General features: G+C 42.9%; 1 protein-coding gene across 1 annotated transcript in view; it reads left to right on the top strand.

Annotated features, from left to right (window-relative positions):
• The window catches only part of ZDHHC17 (zinc finger DHHC-type palmitoyltransferase 17), a 101,741-nt gene that overhangs the window by 8,798 nt on the left and 71,370 nt on the right, over positions 1-21,573 (top strand). Inside the window, exon 2 of the mRNA XM_068162423.1 lies at positions 18,651-18,754. Within this exon, the coding sequence (XP_068018524.1) occupies positions 18,651-18,754 (104 nt within the window). The remainder of the gene's footprint in view (positions 1-18,650; positions 18,755-21,573) is intronic.

Raw genomic sequence — 21,573 nt, 5'->3', positions numbered from 1 at the left:
TAACTCATGCTATCAACCCACCACAATCTTCTATCCAGACCACTGAAGTTTCTTCAGCTTAATGAAAAAAAACCCCAGTCTTCCTATGTTTTGGACTGTATGGCTGACCTAAACAACTTGTACTCTGGAGAAGTTTAATCATGCTTATTGTTAATATTAGCAACCATTTCATCATGGCAACAGAATATAACTTAGGTTTCATGCCTTTTTCCTCAACTGGTTTTGTTTTGCATTTATTGAACATTTTCAAGTTCTCTGGTTTTTATTGGCACTTCTGTCACCTTGAGTGCTGTGTCCAGTTCTGGGCCCCTCAGTTTAAGAAGGACATTGAGACGCTTGAACATGTCCAGAGAAGGGCAATGAGGCTGGGGAGAGGCCCTGAGCACAGCCCTGTGAGGAGAGGCTGAGTGAGCTGGGGTTGTTCAGCCTGGAGAAGAGGAGGCTCAGGGGTGACCTCATTGCTCTCTACAACTACCTGAAAGGTGGTTGTAGCCAGGCAGAGGTTGGTCTCTTCTCCCAGGCAAGCAGCACCAGAACAAGGGGACACAGTCTCAAGCTGCGCCAGGGGAAGTTTAGGCTGGAGGTGAGGAGAAAGTTCTTCACTGAGAGAGTCATTCATCATTGGAATGTGCTGCCCAGGGCGGTGGTGGAGTCCCCATCCCTGGAGGTGTTCAAGAGGAGATTGGATGTGGCACTTGGTGCCATGGTTTAGTCATGAGGTCTGTGGTGACAGGTGGGACTTGATGATCTTTGAGGTCTCTTCCAACCTTGGTGATACTGTGATATTGTAATCTTGACAACTTTTATCCATTTCTTTTCCTGTTAGGATGCTGCTACCCCTTCCAGGGACCCAGATCTGTTGTTTACTTGCCTTTCAATTTTCTGTGGTTTTTTTTTTTTTTTTTTTTTCCTAATTTCTTACACTCCTCAGTGCTTTTCTTGCCATTTTTTAAAAACTGTTCTTCTCTCTTTCCTTATGATCTGTGCAGTTTTTCACCTCTCTGGCCTTTTTCTCAGTGTTGACATTGAGGACTTTAAGGCATCTAGCAAACCACTCACAACAGATTTCAACTATTTACAGTGTTTCTTCCACATGCTTCCTTCTGATTTGGGCAGCATTTGATTTTTAAACTTTCTGGAATAACCCTCTTAAAGCATCAGTCATTTCTGCCTGCTTTGACCTAAATTTTGACTCAGTTTGCCTTTAACTTGTTAAGCACAGGGTTGATTTCTCTCAGATCTAACAGAATTCTAGTCCTTAACAACATTTGTTTCACTCTGTGCTTACTCGTTTGCTCCGGAAAGCAAGGAGACATTTTAAAGGTGGAAGAAGGTTACATTTTAACCTTGCAGAATCCAGTTGGTAGAAGTAAAGGGGAAAATGTTTGTTTGCTGTCTGAAAACACAGTTTTGCCATCAACACTGACACCTTTAGATGGGAGCAGGCTCGGTAGTTGACATTTCACCATGCATACTTTCTTCTGCTACTTTGCAAAGACAGTATGAGATAAAGATTTGACTGTCATAGCATCCTTGTAGTGGAGAGAAACACTGGGGTGTGTTACAATAACCTTAAAGCTTTTTCTGAAGTCAGAGAGAGCCTGACTGAATTGAACCCTCAGGCTTGTCATGCCCAGTGCATGGTGTAACATTAGACTACAATTTGTCTTGTGCAATTTTGAAATCTAGTAATTTCTTCCTACACTTTTAGGATGCCCTGAGGTCTTGAAGTGTTTTCTTGATGGTGTCTCTAAGAGGAGAGATACCAAAAATGGGGTCCAGTGGAAATGCTGTGGTCAGAGCTAGTAAGGCTGCTCTAGACCAAGGTAAGATGATGTCTGAAGAAGGAAGCAGCACAGTAGCAAGAGGAGGACATCAGAATGTCCTCTGAAAACACTTGTCTTGCAGGCTTTGCAGGATGTGATTTTGCCAACAGGTCTAAAGCCAAAGTAGAACCCCAGCATAGCTCCTTACTCTTTCTGGGATTAGCTCTTGCAGTTGTGTGGCCAGTAGGTAAATTGGGATGCTTCATGAGTATGTGACCTGGTCTAACTGAAGTCATTACTGTGCTGTTATGAGAACTGCTAAGAGGTAATGGAAAATGTGCAGCCAGGTCTGGGTGAGCCAGTTTTAACTTGACTTAAGCTGATTGCAAAACCTACCTGTAAACAGGTATATGCATTTGCCAGTGATGCTTCTCTGGCCCTGGGCTGAGCTAGTCCTGGAAGTAAAGCAGTAGAAAATTCATCCCATACAAAAAAAACCCCACCCAAACCAAAACCCAACCAAACAATTTTTCAGCAAATCTATGCATTGCAGGATCAAATGTACCACAGTACTGACAGAAGGCAGAGGGTGAGCTGGTGTGACCAGTTTGAAATATTGGGTGTTAGATGGAGTGGGACTATTTTTAACCACAGACTTACTAAGCTGTCTCTCATACTGCAGAAGACTATCAGCATAAGTAGCACCTTTCATGCACTTCCCAGTTGTGGCAGCTGAACCAGCCCACGTTTATCATAAGTGGGATAGAAGTTTGCTTAGTTGACTGGTGAGGCACAGCTCCCTTTTCTGGGCAGAGGTTGTGGTGGGAATGGTGAATTGAAGTGAAGTTTTCCGTGAGGACTAAGTACAATTTGTGTTAACGTATTTTTCTTTATCTTCCAAAGGCAAAAGAGGGTGCAGTAATTAGTCTGAGATGCCCAATTGCCAGAGCTTCAATTCTTTGTTTCATTTTTTCACAAACTCACTAAGTGGCAGAATTTCCATTTGAGGGTGGCATTGGCAAATAGTTGCTGAATAAAGTGGAATAGAATAGAATAGACCAGGTTGGAAGAGACCTTCAAGATCATCATGTCCAACCTATCATCCAACACCACCTAATCAACTAAACCAAGCAACCTATCAAGTCTCCTCCTGAACACCTCCAGTGATGGTGACTCCACCACCTCCCATGGCAGCCCATTCCAATGGCCAATCACTCTGTCTGTGTAGAACTTCTTCCTAACCTCCAGCCTAAACCTCCCGTGGCACAGCCTGAGACTGTGTCCTCTTGTTCTGGTGCTGGTTGCCTGGGAGAAGAGACCAACATCTGCCTGTCTACAGCCTTCCTTAAGGTAGTTGTAGAGAGCAAGGAGGTCTCCCCTGAGCCTCCTTTTCTCCAGGCTAAGCAACCCCAGCTCCCTCAGCCTCTCCTCATAGGGCTTGTGTTCCAAACCCCTCACCAACTTTGTTGCCCTTCTCTGGACACCTTAAGTATGCGTTTTTTTAAAGAGTAGGTGATGTGGCCAGATTTGAAAACTGAATGAAGAACCTTAATCTCAGAAAAAGAATTCCCAAACTATCCTTTTCTGAGAATTTTTATAAATGAAGTACTTGTGGGTTGCTTTTTGTTTGTTGAGGGTCAGGATCGACCCAGGTAGATGCTTAGGTGCATTTTTGAGTTCAGAAGTGTGACATTTGTAATGAGTTTTAAATTACTTTCATGAGGACTGACAGTTAGTGCTAGTTCCCAGGGATTATGCTTTTTTTCTTGTCCTTGTTAAGAGGTGTGCAAGCTCATATTCTGAGAACTAGGCCTCTTAAAATCCCCTGGGGGGGAGGAAAAAAAAGTTTGGTTTTTGTTGAAAACTGAACACTTTGGCTGAGAACACAACGCAACACTCCTTGAAATGAAAGCCAGAAAAAAAAAGTAGTATGTGCATGTAAGTTGCAGAGTAACCCAAAACTTTAAGCTTTGGACCATAGTATATAAAGGTTTTATTGTTGGTTTTTAACCTTCACAAATATAAAGACTCTGAAACACCTATCTCTGAGGATAGTGCATCCTGAAGTTTAGCACTGTTCGATTTAGGAGGATCTGTCAGAAAATTACTAAAGTCAATTTGATTATGGACACTGACTTTGGAGAAACAACTCTTCAATTCTGTATTTAATTTTTTCACTGTTCCTCAGAGATTAGACATCAACTCACTGAGTGGCAGAATCCTGGCCTTCATGGGGAATAGTGTGGCCAGCAGGAACAGGGAAGTCATTCTGCTCCTGGACTCAGCACTAGTTAGGCCACACCTTGAGGACTGTGTCCAGTTCTGGGCTAATCAATTTAAGGAGGACATTGAGACACTTGAATGTGTCCAGAGAAGGGCAACAAAGCTGGGGAGGGGTCTGGAGCACAGCCATGTGAGGAGAGGCTGAGGGATCTGGGGTTGCTTAGCCTGGAGAAGAGGAGGCTCAGGGGAGACCTTCTTGCTCTCTACAACTCCCCAAAGGGAGGCTGTAGCCAGGTGGGGGTTGGTCTTGTCTTCCAGGAAAGCAGCACCAGAAAAAGAGGACACAGTCTCAAGCTGTGCCAAGGGGAGGTTTAGGATGGAGGTGAGGAGAAAGTTCTTCCCAGAAAGAGTAATTGGTCATTGGGATGTGCTGCCCAGGGAGGTGGTGGAGTCCCCATCCCTGGAGGTATTCAAAAAAGGCTTGGATGTGGCACTTGGTGCCATGGTTTAGTTGTCAGGAGGTGTTGGGTGACAGGTTGGACTTGATGATCTCTGAGGTCTTTTCCAACCTGATTGATTCTCTGGTTCTCCAGGAGTTTTAATAAATGCATGTTTTCTATTGTGTGTCAAGAAACCGCACAAGTCATCCAAAAGTTTGAGGGAAAACCAAACAAGTTTTACAGAACACTGTCCAATGTGAGATGTAATGGAAAGGAGTGACAAGATTGGCATTGAATGGAAGGGATTTTTTCTCATACCATACTCATTTTGTATAATTTAAGGCTATAATAGGTGGCAGGGAGAATCCCAGCATAAATTGTAAGGATCAGAGTAAGGTGAGTCCAGTGGCATGTATTTAGAAGCCAAAAACTGAGCTCTTTTTTTGTGTTTTGGAATGCATATGACAGGTGAAGATGAAAAGAAAAATGGCACTGCACATATGTTTATGGGGAATGTAATCTGCTTTAGATGGAAGTTTTCTAGCCCATACCAGCATAAACTGAAGGTGTATATGCATCATCCCAGTTGAGGCAATCTTAGCAGCTCATGCCTGCTGGAGGGAGGTTCTGGCTTCTCAAACTGATGAACCTATGAAACCCTGCTGAATTAATTTTTTTTGTCTGGCTAGGATCAGACTTCCCCCACTTGATAGCAGCCAACAGTTAGTCACATTAGCTGTTAACTGGTTTCATCCTAACTTTTACTGCTGTTTCTAGAGAAGCAGCAGCTACTCATTTTATGTCTGTGAAGAACTGAGTGTGATTATCTCTTAAGAGTAAGGCATGATCACTTCAGTCTGTGTTGCAGAATTTGGTGAGGGAGTAAGGACAGGAAAGTTACCATAGACTCCAGGAGAGGAACTTCCATTAAAATAAATACCAAGAGCATCTTTATTTTTAGGAATGCAGTGAATTGATTTGTTGGTAATTGCTTTGTGAGCTTTTCTCTATTAATGCCAGTGCATGAGTGGCTTGCATTTTTGTGTGTATCAACTGAGTACTTCTAATCTGCAGGTTGCCATAAGTATATTTGTATAGATTGTTGCACTTTTTTACAAGTAGAAGGACAACTGGGAAAGCTTACTAAAAATCACTGTGCTCTTGACAAACAAGGAAGGGAGAATTTGAACAAATTCCAGGGAAGGAGTCCTTTAGGTACTGGCTTCCAGTACTGTAGCCACATACAGAAACAGTATTTCCTTGATTACTGTACTATCATAATTCCTTCTGTTTTCATTAAGAAACAAAGCCAATACTATGCAGTATTTTCTATAAGGTAATGCTTTTATTTGTACATTTTTATTTTAATTAATTTTAGAACTTGCTAGTGTTTTAAGTGTCAAACACCTTGGTCACCATTCAGAGCTGGAGTGTCTGATGGTACTGCTTCCTTGCAGTGATATTGCATAACGTTCAAAGAGAAGCAGTCCTAGCCATCTGTTAGTGCCTGCTAGAGCCATGTGTAGCAGCTGTAAGCAGCAGTATTTTCCTCCCATCCTTATGTCCAAGCAGGCCTATTGACCTATTCATATCCTCCTGCTAGAAATAATTGTGAATTACTAAATGTCTGCCTTGGAATAATTCAGTCTTAGTTGCCTCATTCTTTCATGGGTAATTTCTTAAGTGTGTCCCCCCCCCGCTTTATTTTTTGTTTGGGTCTTGTTTTTTTTTTAGTTTTTAATAATACTGTTCTTGAAATTCTCCTAAAGCTTATTTTATTTTGGCTTTTCTTTTTTTTTAGTGGATAAGATTAAAAGATTTGAGTGCTGCTTGGAAATGAGCATGACTTGAGCTGTGCATTTGGTGATGAGGAGAACTAATGGGGAATGCAAGTAGTGCTCTTTCTTGGCAGCTCTGCTTACTCCCTACCCCCCTATCCCCCCCCACCCCGTATTTCCTTATTTTTCATGTTACACTTTATCTTCTCTTTCCCTATCTTACTGGTCCTTTTTTTTCCCAGAAGAGAGAGATTCCCTTTTCTCCTTTTCCAAGTCATTTCTCTTTGCCAAAACACCTTTTTTTTTTTACAGTCTTATTCTCACACTCTTGAGTTTTTCCTAACTACATTACTTGCTCAGCTGTGGAAGCAATCTGCACATTTTATGACTCATGAGTAATGATGAACTAGTCACAGATGCATTTGAGTGATTAGGGCACTGTCAGGGGATAGTCACCGAGGGGGGGATGCTTGTCTACAAAGAGTGACCCTTGGTAGTACTTCGGGAACTGAATTAGATTTTTATGCATAAGTAAAATCTGGTTGTCCTGCAGTTTATAAAGGGAACCAGCTCTACCACTTTCTGGAAGCAGCATCATTTTCTTCATCCTGTCAGCTGACTTCCTTGAATGTTCAAAAGCTGGAGTATGTTGTTCTGTGGTTACTTAGTCAAATGGACAATTGAGTGCTGCCAAAATGTGCCTGCTATGTGTTGTGTTTTTGGTTTTGAGTTGCTTTCCCTCTGTCGGTGGCTCTGGATCCTGTCTTTTCACAGGAGGAAGATTCAAATTGTTGTACTAGGAAAAGATTTATTTTCTGTTTGTTATTTAACCTTTTTGTTGTTGTTTTGGGGTTTTTTGTTTTACTCCCCTAATGAATTGAGCGGGCTCACTGCAGCCACAGCTCTGAGTACCAAAGATAGCTTGAGTTAGGTAGCAAGAGCGTGGAGCCTAGAGCAATGGGGGAGACTGGGCAGAGAAGTGGCCTTCTCTTTTAACGATAGTAAACTGCTAATTTGGATCAAGTCATGCTTGGAAATGACTTCTTGAAACAAGATGAAGTAAGCCGAGATTTAGTGCTTGCCACACGTGAAACAAAGCCTTTGCTTTGCTACCTTGTATTTAGTGTTCCTGACTTTCAGCTGGGGAGGAGCCATTGTCAGTAGAGATCGATATCAAAGAATAAATGTTTGGATTCCAGTTTGTCATCTCCAAATTAGCTGTTAGTGTTTTTAAACAAGAGATCATAATTGTAAAATGTTTTTTTCCTGGAATAAATATTGTCATCATAAAAGGAAAAATATTTTAACACTCAGGAATATTGCTGAAGCCATTTATGAGTGTGATACAGGCTCTAGGCTCAAAATGTTATGTTACTTCATTATCAGTCTGCCATATGTTTAAAATACCATAGCAGTTTCAAGAATGTTAACGATTTCCCTAACATTTATGTATGGGCATATGAATGTAGGGGAGATTCTTTACTGTTTTAGGTGGAAGATTCAATGTCTCCATATGCCTTTTAAGTTGACAAACACACAAAGTTCTGTGAAAGGCACGATGTCAACATGATGTGATTTGTTGTGGCTGTTCACTTTTTGTATGTTTATTCCTGTTCCCTTGTTAATGCTGGGCAGATAATCTAGAGCAGTACAGGATTTTGAAGCAGATCTTTCTCTTCTCTCCAACAGGTTGGAGGAAGTAATCTTGAGTTTTTTTAATCTCCAAAGGCAGGTGCTGTCTGAATGTCATGCTTGTGATTCCTGCTGGGTTCTGCACATTGGCCACAGCAACCCCATGCAATGCTACAGGCTGGGGTCAGAGTGGCTGGAGAGCTCCCAAACAGAGAGGGACCTGGGGGTACTGGTTGATGGTAGGCTGAACATGAGCCTGCAGTGTGCCCAGGCAGCCAAGAGGGCCAGTGGCATCCTGGCCTGCATCAGGAACAGTGTGGCCAGCAGGAGCAGGGAGGTCATTCTGCCCCTGTACTCTGCACTGGTTAGGCCACACCTCGAGTCCTGTGTCCAGTTCTGGGCCCCTCAGTTTAGGAAGGATGTTGACTTGCTGGAACGAGTCCAGAGAAGAGCAACAAAGTTGGTGAGGGGTTTGGAACACAAGCCCTATGAGGAGAGACTGAGGGAGCTGGGGTTGCTTAGCTTGGAGAAGAGGAGGCTCAGGGGAGACCTCCTTGCTCTCTACAACTACCTTAAGGGAGGTTGTAGACAGGCAGAGGTTGGTCTCTTCTCCCAGGCAACCAGCACCAGAACAAGAGGACACAGTCTCAGGCTGTGCCAGGGGAAGTTTAGGCTGGAGGTTAGGAAGAAGTTCCACACAGAGAGAGTGATTGCCCATTGGAATGGGCTGCCATGGGAGGTGGTGGAGTTACCATCACTGGAGGTGTTTAAGAGGAGACTTGATAGGGTGCTTGGTTGTATGGGTTAGTTGATTAGGTGGTGTTGGATAATAGTTTGGATGCGATGATCTTTCAGGTCTCTTCCAACCTGGTCTATTCTATTCTATTCTATTCCTTTCTAGCTTAGTTGCTGATGCAAAACGACTACCTTTGGGCAAACTCAACCCTGAGGTAACGCCACTGTAGTCAGTCACGCTGGAGCGGAACAGGATCTATGATGCCTGGGCACAGGTGGCTTTGTTCAGGTAGCCTCCTGCTGTCTTGGAGCTGTGCCTGCACATCTTATGGCAGCATTTGATGGTTGTGGCTACTCCAAAGCCATCATATGTGGTAACAATGCATGCAGAGAGAGATTGTTTTTTGATATCCACAGCTTTTTAAATAGAGGTCTTTTAAACTGCTATGCTAAATGTTCATCAATATAAAACTTGCCAAAGAAGGTAGTGGAAAATTTCAGTATTTGCTAGTTCTTAAGCTTTGGCATGGATTTGTTCTGAACTTCTGTCTTTTACATAGCTTGTAATGGGTGAATATATGCAAGCATAGACTTGTGAGCATTTTTGGTCTTCATAAGTTTTATTAAGCAACTGGGTTGAAATTCTTGCACATTTAGGCTTAGCTTCTTCACTTTCATACGTTGGGTTGTCTTACTGCTGTGTCCTTGCTGCCAGCTGAAGAGTTTAAATACAGTTTTGCAGCCTTTTAGACAAGGAATTCCTTACCATAATGGCACTTGAAGATCTTGTTTGCTTTCAGGTTGTGTTTGCAACAAGGTAGTGTATACAAATGAAACACTTGCCATACTTGCTTTGTCTTGCTTTCCAAACAGAGCCTGACCGCTGGCTGGATTTGTTTACTCTTTTCTCAGCTGAGCAACAGATGCCTTAGAAAATATTTGTTTGTCTGTATTTTGGTATTAGAAATGATAGTTTTCAGTTACAGATTTTGGGTGGGGTGGTTGTGTTGGGTGGTTTGTTGGTTTGTTTTTTTCCCCCCCTTGAAAAGCACGTTACCTGAACTTTCTTGTGAATTTTAAGAATGTGCCTTTTGGGTTTCAGCACTGTACATTGAATAAGGGTAGCTTTACACATCAATACACTGACTGTATTGATGGGACCAAAGACATGTCAGATGTAGGGTTGTACCAGTTTGACTAAAATGTGATCATCTTTATAGTTTCCCTGAGTGTATGTAAAAGCAGGAGTAGCTCGTGGTTGAATTCTTTTGACTCCAATATCGGTTTATCACAAGCTGTGGCATCTGGGAAGGTTAATTGTATTGAACACAGCACTTTTAACTTCTTGCAAAGTTGAAGTTTAATCAAACTAGTAGGCTTGGTAAGGAGAAACATACGTGACCAAACTGTTCTCTGAGTTGCCTAAGGCTGATGGGGCCTGCTTTACTTTTATTCAAGTAGACTCTGAGGGACACTTTGAACAGAGAGTCGTTTTGGATTTATTTCTTGTAGGTTTTATAGTGGTCTCCTGTTTGAGTATATCAGGTGATTTTTCTGTTTACTGGTAGCTTATCTGGTTAAAATAAGGTAGGCCCATCTTAGATTATCTTCATGTTAGTCTGTCATTGTTCCTTTCTAAATCATCCCATCTAGAATAACTAGGAGAAATTACTTTTCTACCTTTATAGTACTATGGCCTAGCCCTGCACAGGATTTTCAGGACAGTACAAAAAAATTCTTGAGGAATGAAGGTGCTAGCTGCTGCCTTACCTCCTTTAGATTTTACTTTGTCAGCAGAGCATAGGCCTTGTTTGCAGTGACTTGGTCCAAATCACCTCTCACTAGCTGAATTAACTGTATTAACTGTGATTTGCAAAATCAAGGTTCTCTTGATTCCTGGCAGCTTGTTCACTTAGGAGACCAAAGGTTGCTCTGCAGATCACAGTCATAAACTAGGCACTTAAAACGGCAGGTCCAAGTTACGCCTTGTAGAATGGCACGGATAGGATAGGATAGAATAGAATAGAATAGAATAAACCAGGTTGGAAGAGACCTCAGAGATCATCGTGTCCAACCTATCAACCAATCCAACCCACCTAAACAACTAAACCATGCAACCAAGCACTCTATCAAGTCTCCTCCTAAACACCTCCAATGATGGTGACTCCACCACCTCCCCAGGCAGCCCATTCCAAAGGGCAATCACTCTCTCTGTGTAGAACTTCCTCCTAACCTCCAGCCTAAACTTCCCCTGGTGCAGCCTGAGACTGTGCACTCTTGTTCTGGTGCTGGTTGCCTGGGAGAAGAGACCAACCTCTGCCTGTCTACATCCTCCCTTAAGGTAGTTGTATACAGCAATAAGGTCACCCCTGAGCCTCCTCTTCTCCAGGCTGCACAACCCCAGCTCCCTCAGCCTCTCCTCATAGGGCTTGTGTTCCAAGTCCCTCACCAACCTCATCGCCCTTCTCTGGACACACTCCAGCATCTCAACATCTTTCCTAAACTGAGGGGCCCAGAACTGGACACAGGACTCAAGGTGTGGCCTAACCAGTGCAGCGTACAGGGGCAGAATGACCTCCCTGTTCCTGCTGGCCATACCGTTCCTGATGCAGGCCAGGATGCCATTGGCCCTCTACTACTACAGCCATTGGCTTTGCTCCTGTGAGTCAACATGCAACTGTCAAGTCCCATAGGTAATACTAAGTGATAAATCTCGACTCTTAAGCTTGGGAATCTGTGTCTAGGCTGCAGAGAACTGATGGTATTGGGCAAGGATTCATCTTGGTATGTTTTCCTAGAATTTGTCTTAAATAATTTGCTTCCAGAATGAGCAGTGTTTGCATCTTCTTTTTAGGCCAACCTAAAACTGTCCTTTTTTCACAGTTCACACTGTGGTTAGAAAACTGTTGGAGGACTAGGGGGAATGGAATGAAGCTAGAGGTGGGGAGATTCAGGCTGGATGTGAGGAGGAGGTTCTTCACCATGAGAGTGGTGAGACCCTGGAATGGGTTGTCCAGGGAGGTGGTCGAGGCCCCGTCCCTGGGGGTGTTTAAGAGCAGGCTGGATGAGGCTCTGTCCAGCCTGATCTAGTGTGGGGTGTCCCTGCCCATGGCAGGGGGGTTGGAACTAGATGATCCTTGTGGTCCCTTCCAACCCTGAATGAAACTATGAAACTATGTTGGAGGCACCTTTCCGGGTTTTAGGGATTGTTTCAACTGCTCTGAAATGTAAAACACAAACTCAGCTCTCTTAGTGAATTGGGAAGCATGGGATTCACTTAAAGTGTATATTTGCAGGAAGTCTTTATATTGAACAAATGCTGATACTTGGACCAGAGGAAAAGGAGGAGATAATTGTTTCTCCCTTTACTCATTTAGTGTCAGCTGTCACTTCAAGTGCAACTTTATAATCACTTTGGCTATTTTGCATTGACAGAACAAAATTTGAAAGTTTCAGCATAAAATGAGTAGTTCAGAGGTGCTCTTCTTAGAAAAGGAGATTAAAAGCTGTATTTTCTTTAAAGTTAAGAGTATTGTTATGTTCAGGCCCTTAGTAGAAGTAGTAGACAAGCTGTAGCAGAGGCTAGTAAGTGCAATCTCTTGCTTGTTTCAGTTTACATGATTAATAACTTAGGATTTTGCTGTATTCCTGTAAACCTTTCTGTAAAAGCGTTAGTATCACAAGGCTGTGGTTTCATGGCCACTTTAGGCTGACGCGAGTTTACACTGCTTGTAAATGGGCAGCTCCCTTGAGTGGCTCATGTGGTGGGCTGAAGGCACTGGAAGCCTAGTTTGCATGCTTGAAGTGGTTAAGAAAATGCATCCAAGGAGAAAATGTGTTTCCTGGTAAATGAACACCTACCTGAAAAATAACCCAAGTTTCTCAGTTTGCTTTCAATAGTTGTTAGATAAGTCTTGTTCCTGTTCGAGCAGCTGAGGAAGGCTAAGAATGACATTGAACTACTATTTTCTTATAAAGGTGCTTCCAGACAGTGATTTCTTTTTTCTTCTGGCCTCTACTTGACTTAGCTTTTAGCTTTTCAGGGGCTGACCACTACAATTTGACATGTAGAATCCTGTTGCAATGGGGTAGGGCAACAATACATGAAGGACATCAAAACACTTGAATGTGTCCAGAGAAGGGCAACAAGGCTGGTGAGAGGCCTTGAACACAAGCCCTATGAGGAGAGGCTGAGGGAGCTGGGATTGTTTAGCCTGGAGAAGAGGAGGCTCAGGGGTGACCTCATTGCCCTCTACAACTACCTGAGGGGTGGTTGTGGCCGGGAAGGGGTTGGTCTCTTCTCCCAGGTATCCAGCACCAGAACAAGAGGACACAGTCTCAAGTTGTGCCAGGGGAGGTTTAGACTCGAGGTGAGGAGGAAGTTCTTCACCGAGAGAGTAATTCGTCATTGGAACGGGCTGCCCAGGGAGGTGATTGAGTTGCCACCCCTGGAGGCGTTCAAGAGGAGATTGGATGTGGCACTTGGTACCATGGTTTAGTCATGGGGTCTGTGTTGATGGGTTGGACTCGATGATCCTCGAGGTCCTTTCCAACCTAAGTTATACTGTGATACTGTGATGAATAGAGATGGTATGAATCACCAAATTAGTGGGTTTAGCCTTCTCGTATATTTTCCTTTATTACTATTATTGTAAAAGCCTCTGGTATTTTTTTCAGCATCTTAGCTCCAGGTACCACTCTGGGTTGTCTAACATCTGTGGGGAAAAAAAAAACCAAAAGGTTTGGTTAAGATGTTGCATTCTTCAAATAAAAAGTGAAGCCACGTTTCTGGGTAATAAAAGAAATGGTTGTACTATGAGATTTGGGTGACAGCAGATGCCCTTTTAGGTCATGGCAGTACAGCAGCCTTCCTACTGGGCTGGCAATACTTGATTGGTTAATCTAGTTAGCTTTTCAGACATGGAAAGATTGCATGCCAGAAAATAGCATCGTGGTTGAGAAAAAGATGTGCCCAGCTGATCTTTCAGATACTCTCTGTGCATAAGCCTAAATTTCTTTTGGAAATAAAATCTTATGCTTATGCTTATCTTATGCTTATTCTCAGTGCTGCTATCTTCAGCTTTTCAAGCTCTAAACACTTTCTTGAAAGAGATTTTTTTTTTCCCCTAATATGAAATGTTGTGAATATTCTTAACTACACAATTGACTCTTTAGTACAGTTTAGTACTACAAAATATACTTCATGCATTAGAATTTCTTTATATTTGACTTTTCCCCCCCTGCTGTCTGAAATGTATACACAATATATAACAAATACAGACATGCTTGGCTGAAGTTACTTGGTTTTGTAATCAACAATTAGAGTTTTGGAATTTGCAGCTAGACCACCTTATCAATAGTTTACCCAGAGGTTATAACTGATACAAGTTTTTAAACCTCTAATTAGATGGCACTTCAGTATGTTGAAATCTGGAAATAAGGACTTAAATTGTCTGAGAACTACTTTTTTTATTCACTTATTTTTAAAACCTCTCTAAAAGAGATGATGCATGTAATAATTTCTAGGATAGAAATACCTTTAAAGTAACTTGAATGAGAAGTTTATGATGACTGCTTTCACAGTGTCACCAAGATTGGAAGAGACCTCAAGGATCATCGAGTCCTTTGATTACCAGCATCCAGGTACTGGAAGGCATTGTGTTTATACAGCTGAGTAAATGCCAGATTGAGTCAGAAGGCAGCCTGCTTCTCTACATGCAAGTTCAGTATTTAAATTCCTGTTGCAGTCAATAGAGGGCTGATTAATGTCATTTCTTCAAGCTAGAAGACCCTTTGGCTGACTAGCCATAGCTGAACGCTGTAAGAAGTTACTTCTCATTGTGACAAACAGCTGAGAGATCATGAGAAATGGGGAGATGGCTGCGTTTTGGCAATTGGAAGTCTCCTTAGCCCTAATATATCTCTTAGTCACTTAAGCTAGCAGGGCAACATATGTCTCTTAGGAGAGAAGTTGGTGGGGAACTGTGATTGTGCATCCCTGTTGACGTTAAGTGTGTTGTGGTGGGTTAATGCGCATTCTGAAAAGAAACAAAACAGGGTGGAGGGCTTGCGGGTGCTTTGCCCTCCCTGCAGGGCGTTTTCCCCCTGGGAAACTGAGAGTATTCCACTCTCCCCTCCTTGCCCAGCTAGGCTATAAAAAGAAGGGCATTGCAGTCATTAGGCTCCGTTTGGCTCCTGCCTCTCCTGCATGAGAGCTACTGTGGCTGCATCCCTGCTCCTCCATCATCAGTCCATCATCATCAGTAAATTTGCAAATGAACCAAGCTGGGGGCAGGAGTTGATCTGCTGGAGGGTAGAGAGGCTTTGCAGAGGGACCTCAACAGGCTGGACAGATGGGCAGAGTCCAAGGGCATGAGATTGAACACATCCAAGTGCCGGGTTCTGCACATTGGCCACAGCAACCCCATGCAGTGCTACAGGCTAGGGTCAGAGTGGCTGGAGAGCGGCCAGGCAGAGAGGGACCTGGGGATACTGGTCGATGGTAGGCTGAACATGAGCCTGCAGTGTGCCCAGGCAGCCAAGAGGGCCAATGGCATCCTGGTCTGCATCAGGAACAGTGTGGCCAGCAGGAGCAGGGAAGTCATTCTGCCCCTGTACACTGCACTGGTAAGGCCACACCTTGAGGCCTGGGGAGGTAGTGGAGTCACCATCACTGGAGGTGTTCAGGAGGAGACTTGATAGGGTGCTAGGTTGCATGGTTTAGTTGATTAGGTGGTGTTGGATGGTACATTGGACACGATGATCTTGAAGGTCTCTTCCAACCTGTTCTGTTGTATTCTATTCTTTCTAGTCTAGTCTGTTCTATTCTATTCTCTGCCACGTGGTCGGGCCTGATCCTTCTCCCTGCTGCCTCCGTGCCTCCTCAGTGAGAGAGACTGGTTTTGTATTATTCTTCTTTGTCTGCCTCCCATCCATCCTTATTCCTTGCCCTTGTGAACCTTACCTGTTATTGATATATATGTATATGTATTTTGTTTAAAGAAAACTCTATCTCTCTGCTTCCAAGCCGACTCCAAATTATTGTTTGGTGGATTTGCTCCTTCCTTTTTTTTTTCTCCCCCCTCTCTGTTGGGAGGGAGGAGGGGGGAATGGGGGAGAGATTCTCAGCCTTGCCCTCATCTGAGCTCTTAACTCCCAGTTAAGGCTTAAACCACTACATGTGTTATATATACCAAGGTTGCCTGGACTCAGGCTATATTTCTGTTTTTAAAAGCAAAAATAGCTCTAGCGTAATCATGAAGTTGAGCACTCATTTTAATAACTAAGTGGAAGTTGAAATCTTGATAAGCACTTCTTTTGTGAGGTGTTTAAAAGTGTTTCCAGGTATAGAAAGAAAGAAACAAAATTTCTCCTTGTGGAGAATGTTAGAGAAAATGGTAAAAGTAAATGGCACATTTTAATGACCATCAATTGAAATACATTTTTAGACCTTTGAGAGCTTGGGGTTTTTTTTTTTGTTCTTTTTTTGCTTCACTGTTGCCGTTCTCACATTTTTTTTTATGTAGCTGCTGAATTGCAAGGTTGATACATCCAGGCAATGAGAGAGTAGTATTTGTAACAAACGGGAAGTTGTCTAGAAACTGTATAAAATCCATCCTTCACTTTCTGCTTGCTGAGCTGACTTCAGAGGCATGCATTTTGTAAAGAAAAATGGGATCTCTGTCAGAAAATTACTAAAGTCAGTTTGAGTATGGACACTGACTTTGGAAAAACAACTCTTCAATTCTGTATTTAATTTTTTCACTGTTCCTCAGAGATTAGACATCAACTCACTGAGTGGCAGAATCCTGGCCTGCATGGGGAATAGTGTGGCCAGCAGGAACAGGGAGGTCATTGTGCCCCTGTGCACTGCACTGGTTAGGCCACACCTTGAGTCCAGTGTCCAGTTCTGGGCCCCTCCATTTAAGAAGGACATTGAGACACTTGAACATGTCCAGAGAAGGGCAACAAGGCTGGGAAGGGGTCTGGAGCACAGCCCTGTGAGGAGAGGCTGAGGGAGCTGGGGTTGCTTACCCTGGAGAAGAGGAAACTCAGGGGAGACCTTCTTGCTCTCTACAACTCCCTGAAGGGAGGTTGTAGCCAGGTGGGGGTTGGTCTCATCTTCCAGTCAAGCAGCACGAGAACAAGAGGACACAGTCTCAAGCTGTGCCAAGGGGAGGTTTAGACTGGAGGGGAGGAAGAAGTTCATCCCAGAAAGAGTAATTGACTATTGGGATGTGCTGCCCAGGGAGGTGGTGGAGTCACTGTCCCTAGAGGTGTTCAAAAAAGGCTTGGATGTGGCACTTGGAGCCATGGTTTAGTTGTCAGGAGGTATTAGGTATTAGGTAATAGGTTGGACTTGATGATCTCTGAGGCCTTTTCCAACCTGATTGATTCTATGATCTCAATACAGTCTTTCAATATAAATTTCACCAAGGGGCTCATTAAGGGTTGCTCCTCATCAGAAGAATTATGTTTGCAGGGAACTGTATCATTCCAGTTAAGTCAGAGACCCAGGGATTAAACATATATAAATCACCTCTGAAGATGGGACTGGAGTTGAAGAAGCAATAAAGTATCAGTAGGTTCTAGTCAGTGCTGTTAATAATTCCCAATTATTGATTTTCTGAAAGGTATTTTTGCTGTTTGAAGTATAACATTTATTTGCAGTACCAGAGGGAGACATTGTGGCCAGCAGGAGCAGGGAGGTCATTCTCCCCCTGTACACTGCACTGGTTAGGCCGCACCTTGAGTCCTGTGTCCAGTTCTGGGCCCCTCAGTTTAGGAAAGATGTTGAGATGCTGGAGTGTGTCCAGAGAAGGGCGATGAGGTTGGTGAGGGGCTTGGAACACAAGCCCTATGAGGAGAGGCTGAGGGAGCTGGGGTTGCTTAGCCTGGAGAAGAGGAGACTCAGGGGTGACCTTATTGCTGTATACAACTACCTTAAGGGAGGTTGTAGACAGGCAGAGGTTGGTCTCTTCTCCCAGGCAACCAGCACCAGAACAAGAGGACACAGTCTCAGGCTGCACCAGGGGAGGTTTAGGCTGGATGTTAGGAAGCAGTTCTACACAGAGTGAGTGATTGCCCATTGGAATGGGCTGCCCAAGGAGGTGGTGGAGTCACCATCATTGGAGGTATTCAGGAGGAGACTTGATGGGGTGCTTGGTTGCATGGTTTAGTTGATTAGGTGGTGTTGAATGATAGGTTGGACATGATGATCTTGAGGGTCTCTTCCAACCTGGTCTGGTCTGTTCTGTTCTATTCTGTTCTGTTCTATTTGCACCTTATGTCCAACAGCTTCTTTTTAGATATGCGGTGTTGCATTGCTGAAAATAAAGAAAAAAAACTAGCAAAATTGAAATGGATGCTACTTTTTATTGACCTTATATAAAAATAGCCTGGTGTGGGATTTGGCTGAATTCCGCCTTCACAAGTGGTATTTCGTGGAGTATGTTTGAAGTCTGTTCTGGCTTGCTTTGCAAAACGAAGAAACATGGCCAGTTTACCATGCGTAAGTAGTTTTGCAGTATATTGAATTGGATACTAGTGTTGGATTTGCTTGTATATCATAGAGTCAACAACAAGGTTGGAAAAGACCTTCAAGATCATCAAGACCAACCTATCACCCAACACTTCCTGACTAACTAAACCATGGCTCCAAGTGCCACATCCAATCCCCTCTTGAACAGCTCCAGGGACGGTGACTCCACCACCTCCCTGGGCAGCATATCCCAATGGCTACTTACTCTTTCTGGGAAGAACTTTCTCACCTCCAGCCTAGACTTCACCCTGGCACAGCTTGAGATTGTGTCCTCTTGTTCTGGTGCTGGTTGCCTGGGAGAAGAGACGAAGCCCACCTGGCTACAACCTCCCTTCAGGGAGTTGTAGAAAGCAATAAGGTCTCCCCTGAGCCTCCTCTTCTCCAGGCTAAGCAACCCCAGATCCCTCAGCCTCTCCTCACAGGGCTGTGCTCCAGACCTCTCCCCAGCCTTGTTGCCATATTTTTCTTTCTTGTTTTCTTAGAAACTTTAGAAATGCTGATTTTGGTGTTCTAATAGCAAGTTTGTCTGTTTTAGGAAATAAAGCCTCAGAGCCATTACAACCATGGCTACAGTGAATCTCTTGGACGGAAAAGCCACATTGACGATTACAGCACTTGGGACATCGTCAAAGCCACACAGTAAGTTTATCTTTGAGGATGAGATTTCTTTGTGTCTGTTTTAGGTCAGCAGTAAACCGGATGGATTTGCATAAAGTGGGAGGCTCACGGTATTCCTAGATAGAATAGTGAACACTACAAAAATTACTCTTGAGAGAACTTAAGAGCATTGTATGAAAACATGCAGGAGGTATGATGGTAAGCTGTAAATATAGGTGGTTGGTGGACAGATTGAAGTAGTATGGTTTTTTCCCTGTTGTTACTGGTGTTTAGTTTCTGTAGGCAATGATAAAGAAGTGGGCAACATTGATACACAATTGTGAGTGTTTCCTTGAATTGTTGGCAGCATTTATAATTTAGAGGGAAATTCTCAGTGTGACTTTGTCCATTGTTTCTGATTCTGCAGTTTCAGGGCTCCTATAAAACAGAGTTTTATTGCTGAGAAAGTTAATTCATCTGCATTAATAATGGAATTATTACACAAATTTGTCTTCTACACAGTCCTGTAGTACATACTAACTGACAGGACTTCTAGAACAGTTGTCATCATGTTATTTATCTTGCTCTTTTCACTATTCAGAAACCTAAACCACTGTCACTTTTCATTGCAGTGAGCTGCAATGATATTTTTAAAGATTTTTTTCTTTCTCCAAGTGTTAATTTGAATGTTTAAACTGTTATGTGTCTAGCTGAGCTATTTGCCTTTTTTCTTCTGAAAAGAAACATTTTCTTTCCTCTTTTTAATTAAAAGGCACCTCCTGCATGTGGCACAGGCCCCATTTAGGTTTAGGAAGTATGTATTTTCTTCCACTTTCTGAGTTGTGAAGAGTTTAAGCTCCTGAAATTGATGCTGCCTGACTCTGCAATTGTTGCTTTAAATACTAGTACTAGTCCAGCCTAGAATCCTTCTGTTAGGGTATTTTTAGAAATTGAAATATTGGCATAGCATCAGTCTAGCTGCTGCTGAAAAGCATGGAAGTAGACAGCACAAGTTGTTTTGTAAGCTAGTTACTTCGTTCTTGTATGCTCATTGCATGTTTGAAACCCTAAAACATGTTTGTTACTGCTAGCCTTTAAATTTAGGCTTATTTGTGCTTTCCACTGAATTATAATATCTTTCTGGTCTCCTCAAACAAAAATTGCACAGGGCAGTGAGTTACCTGTTATGCTCTTGCCCAGTCATGGTGAACTGTGATTTAGAGGGGATGACATCTCACTGAAGAGGACTATAATTTCATATCACAGCCCTGCTGGGTAATATCACAGGAAAGAGGGACTGTCAGCATGATGAGAGTTGTAGTATGCAGAGAGCATTTCCATGACTTGGGGGAGAACTCACCTTTGTCTTAATAATTTACTAGGGTTCAGAGGTGATGCAATACAAAACACCTGCCTTAAAAGGGTTTTATTTACAGCAGAAGGTAAACCCACCAAATATCCTAAGACTTGCAACAGAATAGGTAATGCTGTTAACATTAATTCAACATTATGAAAAGAATGTAAAGTTCTTATGTAGTTAATCACATTTGTAGAGAGATAACCTCAATGGTGTATATATTTATGTCTAAAGTAGGTGACCTGATCCTCTACCACTTTTCCTCAAAATTCAGTACTCACTGAGATTAAAATACCTGCTGACTTGGTTTACTTTTTAGCTAAGTGCTAGGGTAAGATGCCTCAGGAAGTTCTGGAAGAAAAAAGAGCTGCTCATCTTCTCTTAGAGGTCCCCTCCCTGAGCATTTCAGTAAATTCAAGCAAAGTGTAGCAAAATAGAATAAGAATTCTTTTCTATGTCTTTGTTTGGGTGGGATTTTTTTTTTCTAACTCCAGATATGTCACACCCAGCATGAGACTGGTAGCACACTTACTTTTTTTTCCCAGAACACCTCAAAACTTCCATGAGAGAATATGATCATGTTTTCTTTCAGTGTGATGCAGTCAGAATGATTACCATTAGTTAAAGGAAATTCTGGTGGTCTTGAGAATGATCTGATGGGTAATTATAATACTGAAGCTGTGCATCCTTGTCTGCTACAAAAAAAAAAAGTCAAGCTGACCTGTTATCCAGAATTATTTAGCATTTCATGTAAGGCCAGTTAAAATTGCTGGCTTCTTACTGGCATTTCTCTGTAGAACAGAATTGTTTGCTGTTAAATTTGTGATAATCAAAGCAGGAAGCAGTCACTTCATATAAGTAACTAGTCAGTCTTTTAGTATTTTTTTTTTTCACAATTACTGTTGTTCTTACAGTATTTGAAGTGCTGCATCATTAAAAGTTTCTCCTGTGAAAGTGACAGGTTCTTCCTGTTGCAGCCTGTGAAAATGGGGAACAGGCTTCCTTAAGCTTTAAAGATGATGAAGAAGAATGGAATGAAAAAAGTTGTATAGCTTATCAGTACTTAGAATCATAGAATCAATAAGGTTGGAAGAGACCTCAAAGGTCATCAAGTCCAACCTGTCACCCAAGACCTCATGACTACTAAACCATGGCTCCAAGTATCACAGTATCACCAAGGTTGGAAGTGACCTCAAGGATCATCGAGTCCAACCTGTCACCACAGACCTCATGACTAAACCGTGGCACCAAGTGCCATGTCCAATCTCCTCTTGAACCCCTCCAGGGATGGTGACTCCACCACCTCCCTGGGCAGCACATTCCAATGACTAATGACTCTCTCGGTGAAGAACTTTCTCCTCACCTCCAGCCTAAACTTCCCCTGGCACAGCTTGAGACTGTGTCCCCTTGTTCTGGTGCTGGTTGCTAGAGAGAAGAGACCAAGCCCTTCCTGGCTACATGTCGAGGGTTGAGGGGAAAGGCGGGTCATAAGCTCGCGTTGATT

Source organism: Melanerpes formicivorus, unplaced genomic scaffold (genome assembly GCF_026170545.1).
Source record: "Melanerpes formicivorus ecotype bairdi unplaced genomic scaffold, bMelFor1.0.p_v2 SCAF_64, whole genome shotgun sequence".
Classification (NCBI taxonomy): Eukaryota; Metazoa; Chordata; class Aves; order Piciformes; family Picidae; genus Melanerpes; species Melanerpes formicivorus.
This window is presented reverse-complemented; position numbering and strand designations above follow the sequence as displayed.